Source organism: Macrobrachium nipponense, chromosome 31, assembly GCF_015104395.2.
Source record: "Macrobrachium nipponense isolate FS-2020 chromosome 31, ASM1510439v2, whole genome shotgun sequence".
NCBI classification, from domain to species: Eukaryota; Metazoa; Arthropoda; class Malacostraca; order Decapoda; family Palaemonidae; genus Macrobrachium; species Macrobrachium nipponense.
In genome coordinates, this window is record NC_061093.1 from 27,319,825 (window position 1) to 27,332,324 (window position 12,500).

Here is a 12,500-nt window from a genome sequence, read left to right on the forward strand (position 1 = left end):
TCTTCCTAGCTATAGTCTGATATTTCGGCGGGGCTTTCGCTGAACTTACAAAGTTGTTGCTCTTTTTTTTGTTATTATTTGCTTATTTACTGTTCTATTTGATAATTTTTTTGTGCATGTTCCAGGTGGATATACCAACATTCTCTCAGACCGAATTTCTATTCAAGACTGTAGTTTCTCACCATCACCAAATAACCTTCAGTAAAAGGGCCGGAAATTTCCGTTTTTTCACATTTTTTTTTCATAAAATCATTAATTTTCCCTGTAGGATGATAAAACTCACAGGGAATATGCATTATTATAGTGCTAATAATGCCTGAAAATTCATTAGCCTGTCTTTATTAGTGTATTTTTGGCAAATATTTTTTACGATCGGCACCCCCCAAAGTGGAGCCTACCCTTAAGCCATCAGTCAAGTTCAAATTAAATTTTTTACATTATGACGTCAATATCGAAATTCAGGTACACCCACTAAATTTCCACAATGGAATTCGATTCATATATATTTACATGAACAATTTGGTTCAAGTTTATTTGAACAAATTCGCGTACTTACTTCATCGCCGAGTTTCCAGGGGGCGATTGAAAACTGGAGTCCCGGAAGGAGGGCATTAGTCTGCACCCACCTCACGAAGAGTTCGGGAGATGGGAGGAGAAGATGGTAAGCGTTGCCTCCAATCATGTCGGGGCAGCACAAATGGATATCCAACCAGTCCTTATCCAGTTGGGAAAATTAGGGTGTTATCATCAAAGCCTGTAAGGTCACTAAGAAGTGGGTCAGCTGTGAGGTATAACTTATTTTTTGGTGTTCTGACAACGTTAGCTATTCGTTCTCTTCTCAGGCAGCGGGAACAAAATGAAGTTCTTTACTCCGTAATACAGTTTCACTTGACTTCCCATCCCACCAATTTTAATTATTTTTCTTTTGGCCCTTTGCTGTTAAATCTTAATGATGTTTGCCTAAGATAATTTTATCACAGCTAACATCACTCCCATCCTTAAAGCCACCCATAAAATTAATCTCTTGTCTAAGCAAAGAGCAATGATGATGTCTCCTAAATAAACTGGGCAAAGACAAAATGACCGAATTGAATAACACTTTCTTACCAAAGTTAAGTGTGCTTGGGACAATGGACCTGAGGCCATTCAGTGACTCTCCCTCCCATATTGAATCCTTGTCTGAGAGCCTCATGAAATTCGGGTAAATCTGAGTACCCATACCAATCTTAATCTCGGCCATTTCACCAAACTTCGTTATAGCCTCAGCGTATCTGTAAGTAATATGAGGTTAGTTGTAAGAAACAATGTGTAAAGTAATCTAAATCATTTTGCAGTCAATTTCTCATTCAGAGTAACATTTGTTATATTTTTACTAAATTTTGGATATCAGCTCCCTTAACTTTTAACTTGCTGTGAAGTAGCCCTAGATCAATTATGCCTTGCGTTTCTAAAACAGATTGCAACTACGAAACAACAGTATAAAATTGACTGCACACTTTTCTCTGTATTCAAATAGCCTTCGTCATACTTTGTTAATAGAAGTAATTGGTGCACTATATGGTTACTGACTCTTCGGTCAGTTATTGCATGGGGAAGTTCCTTATTGGACAAATGGTTTGCCTACCCATCTATTGATTTGGTAGCCAGAGTACGCTCTCTGCTGCTGCCAATGCAGAACCAGAGGAATTTATTTTGGAGATTAGAAATTAATTTACATAACGTGGTTCGGATCCCACAATAAGCCATATATCCCGTTGCTAAGTAACCAATTGGTTCTTAGCCACGTAAAAAAAAAAATCTAATCCTTCGGGCCAGCCCTAGGAGAGCTGTTAATCAGCTCAGTGGTCTGGTTAAACTAATGTATATCTAACTTAATATTCATTGCACGGGGAACCTGAAATACTCAAAATCCATCAAAAGTTAATTCATGAGAAGGTAGGCCAGTTAATGGTTTCATCACAATTCATCCAAATCCGTTTACCTGCTCTCAAGGTAATTCATTAACGCACTGACAGATTGAAGACAATCCTCCTCCCAACTTCACTGAGAGAGGAAATTAGCAGAAGCACTAGTGAAACTGATGTTAAGGCTTCTTTGGGTAAGCTGTCATCCTCAGGTATCAAGGGCCTTCATATTGACTGTGTTCAGGTGCCATTGCTTCGCACAAAACAGTATTCTATTTGTCAAGACTCCATTATGTAATTGACCCAAAATCTACTAAGATGCGTAGGCCTATGTACTACACTTTTTGTGCTGACAGACTATTCTGTGCTGATCAACATGTGCAAAAGCACACTCTTAATACACAACTTGTAATCATGGAGTGGGAGCTACTGAATAAAGAAATATAACCTACATGACATTCCCAGAATTTCAGCATAATCCTAAGCTAACCTAACTGTGAAGATATTCGGCCAAAACTCCCTAGGAGCATTGAGAACGTAGTCCTTAGGAAGGAAAGAGGCTTCCCCGGCATCGAACTTGAACGAGTCGACGCCCAGAGCTTCCCTGAGGGCCTCTAGCCTCTGACTCCACCAGGAGGCGGCCTCTTCGTTGGTGAAATCCACCATACCAGCTTTCCCATTCCACCAGGTCGTCTTTTCGGTCACACCGGCTTCGTTCTGAGATGTTCAGGGATACAAAAGCAATAAATTAATTAGATAAATGCTTCCCCTACGCCGTTAGTTTCTTTTAAAGAATAAAAACGTTAAGGGCTCGGCACTGTGAAAGGTCAAAGTTTTAGAAGGAAAAATGGCGTTTGGCCACACTACATAATGGTAGTTTTACAAATAGCTCAGTCGCTTAATTTGACAAGGAAATACAAATGATGAGAACCAGAACCTGCTGAGCTTTGCAGATAAAATACTTTCTGATTGTTAAATGGAAAATTATATTTTGTGTTTTAAATGTTTTACAAAAAAAAGTTATTCTGACATTATTTTGTTACTGCAATGTTTATGAAAACTTTCAAATAAAGTTCTAGACAACAGGCAAGAAGGCATCAGAGAATTAAAGAGATACTAGGTATTCGGTTGCTTTGTAATTTCAATTTTTCAGTTCTTAGATGTCATCCTACGATGTTTTTGGGAAAAAGGACGAACAGTCATCCGTGTTGATTCTTATTTCCATATTTATCACAGTAAAATATGCCAGTAAAATATACCTTTGAATACAGTTGATGACAGTAATTGTAAACAGACATTTAACTTAAAAAAACAGACATTTGACATCCTTTGACATTTGTCAGAAATGTTGTAGACAGGGATTCTGATCATGACATTCCCATTTTGCTTTGACACCAAAGTTACGTTCTCTGGATTCGAGGATTTCTTTCTGGACCATATCTACCCATTATTCGCTGGAAATTTGCCTATTCGCAGTATTTTTCTATGAGAAATATCCACAAATTCCTGGGTTTTCTATCAATTTCATCATAAAATGCACTTAAAAAAAAAAAAACTATTTAAAAAAAAGGTATAAAAATTTTTCTTGGGTTTTAACTAACAAAATAGGCCGTTTTCAGCATTTTAATTGGGGTTCCAACTATTCGCGGATTTTAACTATTCGCGAATACTGGGGGAACACTGTATTCCTTACACCGTTGAGCTGTGGAACACTATACCTGAGGAAGTTGCACAATTGGAACCTCAAAACCTCAAGTGTAGGTTCAAAGCATTACTACCCTAAACATTTCGCCTTGAATTTACAAAATTTATTCGTGTATAATTTTTTTCCATTACCTTTTATTAATCATTCTACTGAACAACATTTTCTTTGGAGGCTTGAATTTCGAATCAGTGACCCTTCTTGGTTTGTTCCATAATAGGCTTCATCTGAATAATGATCATGATCATAAGAATGTGTTAAAACTAAGGGAACCTGATATTCACGCAAACAGAGCCCAAGATCAAGCAAATTTTGTCGGATCATATATGATGAGATTTCCGCTTGCTCACTCATTCAGTGTCAGACAGGTAAAGGTAGCCCTTTTATTAACTTTTACATCAGGTTGGAATGAAGACATTTCCGGTATATTTGATATATAGAAATATTACAGTTTGTATCGAATGAGTTTGTACACTCATATGCTATGCCTAACTGAATTTACGACTTACTAATTATACATATATATATATATATATATATAGCATTATATATATATATATATATATATATATATATATAATAAATCTATATTATATATGATTTCTAACTAAATTTACGACATAATAAATTAGTGATGAGACAGACTATATACTTTGATGAAACAGGAGGTCCGTGATAAAATCACCATCGATGTAGATCACTCAAAAAATTAAAACATGCAAGTTCGACACTTTGCCAAAATAGCAACAAGCGAAGAATGAAGAGCCTATGTACTAGTTTACGAAAATAGGACAGTGGCATGTACATAAGGCAAGTTTAAAAAAAGTTTTAAACCTTACTTTGATCAAGTATCCCTTCTCATCAGCGACACGAAAAGATTCGCAGTTGTCGTTGATGAAAGGGTGCGTCCAAAGAGTGACCCTGAAGTTGTCGTTCTGAAAAAAAAACAGAAAGATTAGATTGATGATTACGAATTCATAGGAAAATAAAGGATGAGGAAAGAAATTTGTAAATAATCCGATATCAGTTGTGGTTACCAGTACCACAAAGTTTTATTATTATTACTATTTTTTTTTTTTTTTTATTGGTCTTTCACAGTCATCCTATTCGACTTAGTGGTTTTTATAGTGTGGGGTTCCGGGTTGCATCCTGCCTCCTTAGGAGTCCATCACTTCTTACTATGTGCGCTGTTTCTAGGAGCACACTCATCTGCACGAGTCCTGGAGCCTCTTCAGCTTCTAGTTTTTCCAGATTCCTCTTCAGGGATCTTGGGATCGTGCCTATTATTATTATTATTATTATTATTATTATTATTATTATTATTATTATTATTATTATTATTATTATTCACTAACAAAAGATAAGAATTATATGAAAAAGATGAGAATTATACAAATGACTCGAAATTTAAGCTTCCCAAGAATGTGGTGTTCATCTGAAAGAAGTTATAGAAGATACAAGGAAATTTAAAGAAGGAGATACCTTAAATTAATAAATAAAAAGAAATTTTTAAAAAATGAGTGAAATAGAAAGTAACGATTCGATACGGATTATAAATAAAAGAAACTTTGCAGGGGTAAGGATCACTTTGAAAATAGGCGTTAATTCGGTCACTGATGATGACGAGGAGCCTGGGGTTCCAATCTTTGCCAAAACAGAGAAATCCTGGAGGCTAAGTGACTCTTTTTCGCTTACTCTGGGAGTAAGCCTACAAACTACTTTGTTGTTGTTGGAGGAGTATGAAAGACTAAAAAGGTCTGAAAAGGTGTTTTGTATTGAGTTAAAGGTACAAGAATTTTAGGATATTTATGATTTATTCATTAGAATGAAAATGTAAAAAATAAATAATGTGCATGTTAAACGGTACAGAGACATTATTTCTAATAAAACAGCGTATTTATTTTAATTTTCGTTGGTGAAACAACGCTGTATTTGTTTGTATATTCGAACACGCGCCCCGAGTAAGCTGGAGGTCGGATCACGGCACGTTTGCCTTTAAAAAGGCCATGCTTTGGAATTCAATCTCCCCTTCTTTTCTCCCCGATCTGGTCCATGAATTTTTGTTGGTGAATCAACGCTCTATTTCATCGTAGATTTTAACACGCCCCGAGTTAGCTGGAGGTTGGATCACCCTTGTTTTGCCTTTGAAGGCCATGCTTTGGAATTCAGTATCTCCTTTTCTCCCCGATTCCGTCTAAAGACTTGTCATTTATAAATGATCCTGACGATGATAAGAGCGATTCTCGAAGGAGCTCCGGCTCGCGTGAATATATTTCTTCGACTCGCTCATTCACTTTTATGATTTCATGATTGTGAGAAAAAAGTGCGCAAATACATACAATTTTGATTAACCAAAGTTGAATAAACCAAAAGTTTAATCAACCAAAGTCTAATAAACAAAAAGTTTAATGAGCCAAAGTGTCAATAAACCAAAAGTTTAATAATCCAGAGGTTTGATAAACAAAAAGTGCAATAAACGAAAAGTTTAAAAACCTAATGTTTAATATATCAAGGTTTAATAAGCCAAAAGTTTAATAAACCAAAGTTTAACAAAACCAAAAGTTTAATAAACAAAAGTTTAATAACCCAAAAGTTTAATAAACCAAAAGTTTGGTAATCCAAAGGTTTGATAAACTAAAGGTATAATAAACCAAGGTTAAAAAAATAAAAAGTGTAATAAACCTAAAGTTAATAAACCAAAAAGAAGCAAGCAAAGTACGCCTGGCTATGCATCTGACTAAATAGATAAATCGCCATTTAAATCGACGGAGATAATAAAGTTTCGTGTTCTCACTCCAAAAGAAATGATTCCGTCCAGACAGAAGCAAACTTACGTGAAGGTCGTCCACCATTTTCTTGGGGTCAGGAACTTGGCGGGATCGAAGGTCAGGTCGCCGTAGCATGTCTCCCAGTTGTCGTCAATCTCAATCTGCCAATATATTAATGTATGAATTACTCTTGGTGTAAGATTATGCACAAGCCTTACATATATACATATATATGTGTGTGTTTGTATGTATGTATGTATGATTATGTTTATTGTGTGGTGGTCGTTAGGCCATTACATGATACATATATATATTTGCATATACGTTGGGCCCCCCCATATCCACGTTCTCAGTATTTGCCGACTCACACATCCACAGACTCCTCTCTGGACATATCTACCCATTATTCACGGGAAATTCGCCTATTCACGGTATTTTTCTATGAGAAATGTCCACAAATTCCTGGGGTTTTTTTTATCAATTTCATCGTAAAAAAGCAGGTGGGTTTTGCTTGAATTTTAACTAACAAAATAGGCCGTTTTAAGCTTTTTTTATAGGGGTTCCAACTATTTGCGGGGTGGTTGGGTGGATGAGGGGTCTGGTACGTATGCCCTGCAAATACGGGGGACCACTGTATATATATGTGTGTGCTACAACAATTTTAATAAAGGGAAGCAACAGCTAAACAGCAATGTAAAACTCAGAAAATAAAATGCACAAAAGGACAAAAACTTGATAATTTAATTAATAAAAACACACAAACTGGTCCCTACCATACCTGGCTGTAACTGAAACCATTTCTTTTTATATTCGCTGCAAATTCCCTGACTTTTGTTTCGTTAATATCCTTGTGATACTCAGCCCAGGTAGACCATACAGGGTCCTGGAACATTCTCAAGTCTGGCATTCCAGAAGGATTCTTGAAGAACTTGGAATAACTGCGCGTGTGCACCTGTAAGTAGACAATGATTTGCAACAGTAACATTATGCTTTTTTCATATATATATTTCTCCTTTTTTTATATATTTTTCCTTATATTAAGGCCATCAGTGTACATCACAGTGCATTGCAGTCATTATTTTGGGTTCTTTGCAGCGTCCCTTCGGCCCTTAGCTGCTAACCCTTTTACTCCACGGTAATTTCTACCCCCATCGTAACAATGGTTTCTATTAATTATTTTCAGTGTGGAGTGACCTCATAGGTCTCAACGCTTGGCCTTTGGCCCAAATTTTATATTCCAATTCCCGTTCCTTATATGAAGGCATATTCGTCTCTACCAGTTTTCCAAGACCAAGTGCAGAGCTTAGAAAACTGAGAGGAATTATCTAAAAACTAGAGCACATTTTCAGACACGTCACTTACATTACATTCCAGAAAAGTGGATAAGAGAAAATGCGAGACCAAAGTAAAATCGACAAAGTGTGGAAAGACTTACTTCCTTGACGTCATTTCCTGTACAAACATAATAAGTGAGTTTCAGACTGTCTCCCTCCTGGGATGAAAATGGAGCTTTATGTTTGGCGCTGAGGCATAGTCGGTCAGCCACTAAATCTAGGTTGTGGTCGGGTAGACTGACGAAAAGGGGCGTTCCTTCCTCCACCTGAATTTTAAAGATATCTCAATTCTTACCAGAGCAAAAGGGAACATTATTCAAACTGGAATTAAAGGTATCACGACAAACTACCACATTCTTCCATAATACAAAACATTGTTCTTTATTTTAATGGTTCGTTTCCTTTTGGCTCGTGTTAGTGGACATTTACAGGCCATCACGTATCATTACCGGACTTGTATACTTGCTGACATGATCATATACATAAATATATGTACTTAATAACAAACAATAACTAAAGAAAGAACGCATTGGTTTTACTACAGAAAAGAAACGAAGACTGACGATCCAAACAAAACATAAGATTTAATGAATTTAACCTAAAAGCCTGGCAATCAAGAGATTTAAATAATTTTCCCTAAGCGAGAACATCAGCTATTGTAATAAGATTTAGCAGTGGGAACAGAATTTCAAGTTGAATATTATAATGAGTTAAAAATGAAAAGTATAATGACCGTATCCTACCCTGATAGCAGCCCCTTGCGAGGATACCCAGTACGCCTCTGCAAGACACTGCAGCCAGCCGTGGCCAATGGCAAAAGGCGTTTCAAAATGAGGAACATTTTCCAAAGGCCACGAGTGGGCGTCTTGTTCGCCGCCGCCATACCTGTAATGAAATTCTGCGTTTAACAAATAATAGTTAATAGCCAGTTTCTCAAATATCAGTTAGCTTATTTAAACAATTCATCCCTTTCAGTGAAATCACTGGCTAGTGCGGTTGGTAGCGTGCTAGTCTTGTCAACTCTGGCCTGCGTATTGGCTTCCTGTCAGGAGTCAGCCCAACAGTGATAGTGGTTACTCTCATGAAGGAAGCAATGGTGGAGTTTCTGGTTACCCGGCTGGTGGAGGACTGAAACAGCTAACTTTTAACTTTAAGAAAAATAGATGACTTCGTGAGGAGAAAAGGACGTTGCTATGGCAATGCTGGGTCATCCTCTGCTATTTCCTCTTACTTGGTCTCTGGCAAAAAAATCACACACACAATATATATATATATATATATATATATATATATATAATATATATATATATATATATATATACCACTATATATATATACTATATATATTACCACACCCATAAGTTCCTCGTTGGACGAGTTGGGTACGTGCTTGACTACCGATCTCAGGATCCAGGTTCGATTCGCAGCTCTGCCAACGTGAAATTAGAGGAATTTACTTCTGGTGATAGCTCATTTCTCGATGTGGTTCGGATCCCACAATAACCTGTAGATCCCTTTGCTACGTAACCACTTGGTTCCTATCCACGTAAAAGTATCTAATCCTTCGGGCCAGTCCTGATAGAGCTGTTAAGCAGCTCAGTGGTCTGGTAAAACTAAGATATACGTACTTAACTATGAACCACACCCATAAGAAACAATTTTAACCACAGCATGTCCGGTTATGAAAGCTGCAAGGTCTTGTAAAAAGTCGAAAGCTTCTTGGGTCTGTTCCTTGACGTTCTCAACAAACCGCAGATTGATCGCACCTTTCACGACAGTTTTGTACAACAGTGTTCTAAGAAATGTTTACAGGTTGTGAATACGAAGCGTGATTGATACAGCAAAGAGCAAGGGTAGGAAAAGGGCGAAAGGAAGCCTTGGCATCTCACCAGTGTCCATCAATGATCACGCAGTCCTTGAGTTCCGTGAGATTTGAGGCCACCCAAGAGACCTTGTGACAATGCTCCTCTTGAGTCACCACCACCCTTGGCGACTTCGAGTCCAGACAATAGTTTCCTTCGGTACAGTTCACTCCCTCGGCGCCCTCGGGTAACGTAAGACCCCAGTCGATGTTGACAAAACCTGCAGGGAATTGTTTTAACAAATTAATAACAAACATATACGTCAACGTGTGCACACAGTCTCACAGAGCAATGCAAAAAGATTAGATACGATATTAACTTGATAAGCAAGCTCGCAACGAATGGAATATCATTTGCTACAAAATACAACATTGCATAGGTATATAATGCGAATATGAAAAGAAAGTGATGAATGTAAATAAATCTTTGCCATGATTCCAAAGGGGCAGTTACTGACAGTTGCGTTGAAGTCAGTTTCCAGCAGTTGTGATTCAGTTTACTGCCGAGGTTGTCTTGGGGATAAAAGAACTTACAAGTACTTATGTCTCATGGCATACTCTGGCTGTCAGGGAATAAGTTTTTGGGTTCAGGGTGCATGTACATCCCAAGGAATTGAAGATAAATGTTTTAACTATTATAAACAACGCCGGAAGAATGAAAATTGGTCTCTACTTGTTGCAGTCTGAACCTATGCACGGACTACTAGTAATGTTTAATATCTGCTCCTCGAAAGGAAAACTACTTTTAAAAAGTCACGTGAAGCAGTATAGAATCAGTACTTACTTTGTCTTTTCAGTTCTAAATCATTCATTTTTTTCGCTTAGTAAAAAAAATTCATAGACTTGCCTGTCATCTTGAACAAAAAAGTCTTGAAAATTCAAAGTAATAATTTCTGCATACGAGAAATACTCCGATAAACTTCAGGAACTTTCGCATAAATATTTATGAAACTTTTTTACTTTTTTGCATCAGGAAATACAACTTCAGTGTAAAAAAAAAAAAAAACTTAGTTCCGAATTACTCAGATTTTTAGGCACCGAAAAAGAGAAGTAGGAGAAATAGACATGATCATTTAATAGCTGATGACAGTAATTTCTCTTAAAATGATTCTAATGATAATTTCATACCGTTTGGGTGAACGACGCGAATTAGATCCTCATCCATGTCGAAGGAATTGTATTCTGTCTTCGCTGTCACGAGAGAAGGGCTGACTGGTCTCAACCAGATCCCTGTGGCAACAGATAACCAGCAGGTATAGACCACAGTTCTAGCAACAGAGGGAATCATAGCTTCTTATTTTCACTCATCCAGCTTTTCGTAGAATATCGCAGATCGCCTGTGGTCGATACGCTGAGGTCTTGAAAGGAAACAAGAGAAGCAGAATTTAGAATAAGTAGCAACAGTGGAGGGGCAACCAATTTATTACTATGATTTTGTCATTTTCAAAACCATTTTTCTGTTTTATTCTTATCTTCCCACGAAAAATACGAATAAAACAAAGAAGAAGAACGTAGCAACAAGATGGCGATCGTTGCAGTTGTTATTATATATGTATATATGAATATACTTTAAATTGTATACACATATATATGTAAATATATACATATGTATCTTTACTGTATGTATGCTTGTATGTATCTCTTTTTATCCTCAAGGCTAAAATATAGGAAGAGATGAACACTGTAGGAATGTATGACTATAAATGAATAAATAAATGAATATGAATCTATGTGTAAATTACATAAATGTGTGCTTACTTATAAGAACATGAGCATGTTTATATTAATTGGTGTAATTTGTGTATTAAAATCCGTGGATGTCTCCGTTTTCGTAAAGGTTATATGTCAACACGTTGTTTCCAGCTCTCTCTCTCTCACTCTCTCTCTCTCTCTCTGTCTGCTCTTCATTAGTCTTTCTGTTGCCTGTCTTCCGTCACATACATGCACACAACACACACACACACACAACACACAGAATTATGGAGAGATCTTACTTGTTGCAAGAATCGGAGATAAATGAAGCGACATCTTGGCGATTCCCATTTATTTCCAAATCCGTGGCATGAAGAGGAAAGGTTGACTTTGAAGTAATAAAAACAGCGAGTTTTTATCTTATCTTTAGGGAAAGGATAGTGTGGGAGTAAGTAGAAGTTTTTGCTCAGTCTGGACATTGTCTTTTGATACTGAGTTCTTCTGTTGTTTTATGGTACTAAGTTCTTCTATTGTCTTATGATACTTAGTTCTTCTATTATCTTATGATACCAAGTTCTTTTATTGCCATATGATATTAAGTTCTTCTGTTGTCTTATGATACTAAGTTCTTCCATTGCTTATGATACTAAGTTCTGATGATACTCAGTTCTTCTATTGTCTTTTTATACTAAGTTCTTCTATTGCCATATGATACTAAGTTCTTCTATTGTCTTTTGATACTTACTAAGTTCTTTTATTGCAATATGATACTAAGTTCTTCTATTGTCTTATGTTACCAAGTTCTTTTATTGCCGTATGATACGAAGTTCTTCTATTGCCATATGATACCAAGTTCTTCTATTGCCATATGATACCAAGTTCTTCTATTGTTTTATGATACTCGGTTCTTCCATTGTCTTATGATACTTACTAAGTTCTTCTATTGTCTTATGATACTAAGTTCTTCTATTGTCTTATGATACTAAGTTCTTCTATTGCCATATGATACTAAGTTCTTCTATTGTCTTATGATACTAAGTTCTTCTATTGTCTTATGATACTTGCTAAGTTCTTCTATTGCCATATGATACTAAGTTCTTCTATTGTCTTATGAAACTTACTAAGTTCTCCTTACGGTAGCTCAAATGGCCTCCTGCAATTATACATACTTTAAATCCCTTGCGAAGCAGAAATATAACCATTTGCCATGCAGGTAGTACGAAATCATAACCTTCATAG

The 12,500-nt window shown here is 36.6% G+C and overlaps 1 protein-coding gene across 1 annotated transcript in view; it reads right to left on the bottom strand.

Moving 5' to 3' along the window:
* The window catches only part of LOC135206714 (myogenesis-regulating glycosidase-like), a 13,438-nt gene extending 2,603 nt beyond the window's left edge, over positions 1-10,835 (bottom strand). Inside the window, exons 1-10 of the mRNA XM_064238164.1 lie at positions 10,698-10,835; positions 9,598-9,790; positions 8,452-8,593; positions 7,810-7,974; positions 7,153-7,326; positions 6,441-6,535; positions 4,446-4,541; positions 2,395-2,621; positions 1,108-1,271; positions 557-715 (exon numbers count right to left, since the gene is read on the bottom strand). Of these exons, the coding sequence (XP_064094234.1) occupies positions 4,451-4,541; positions 6,441-6,535; positions 7,153-7,326; positions 7,810-7,974; positions 8,452-8,593; positions 9,598-9,790; positions 10,698-10,734 (897 nt within the window). The 5' untranslated portion in view covers positions 10,735-10,835 and the 3' untranslated portion in view covers positions 557-715; positions 1,108-1,271; positions 2,395-2,621; positions 4,446-4,450. The remainder of the gene's footprint in view (positions 1-556; positions 716-1,107; positions 1,272-2,394; positions 2,622-4,445; positions 4,542-6,440; positions 6,536-7,152; positions 7,327-7,809; positions 7,975-8,451; positions 8,594-9,597; positions 9,791-10,697) is intronic.
* Positions 10,836-12,500: the final 1,665 nt, after the last annotated feature.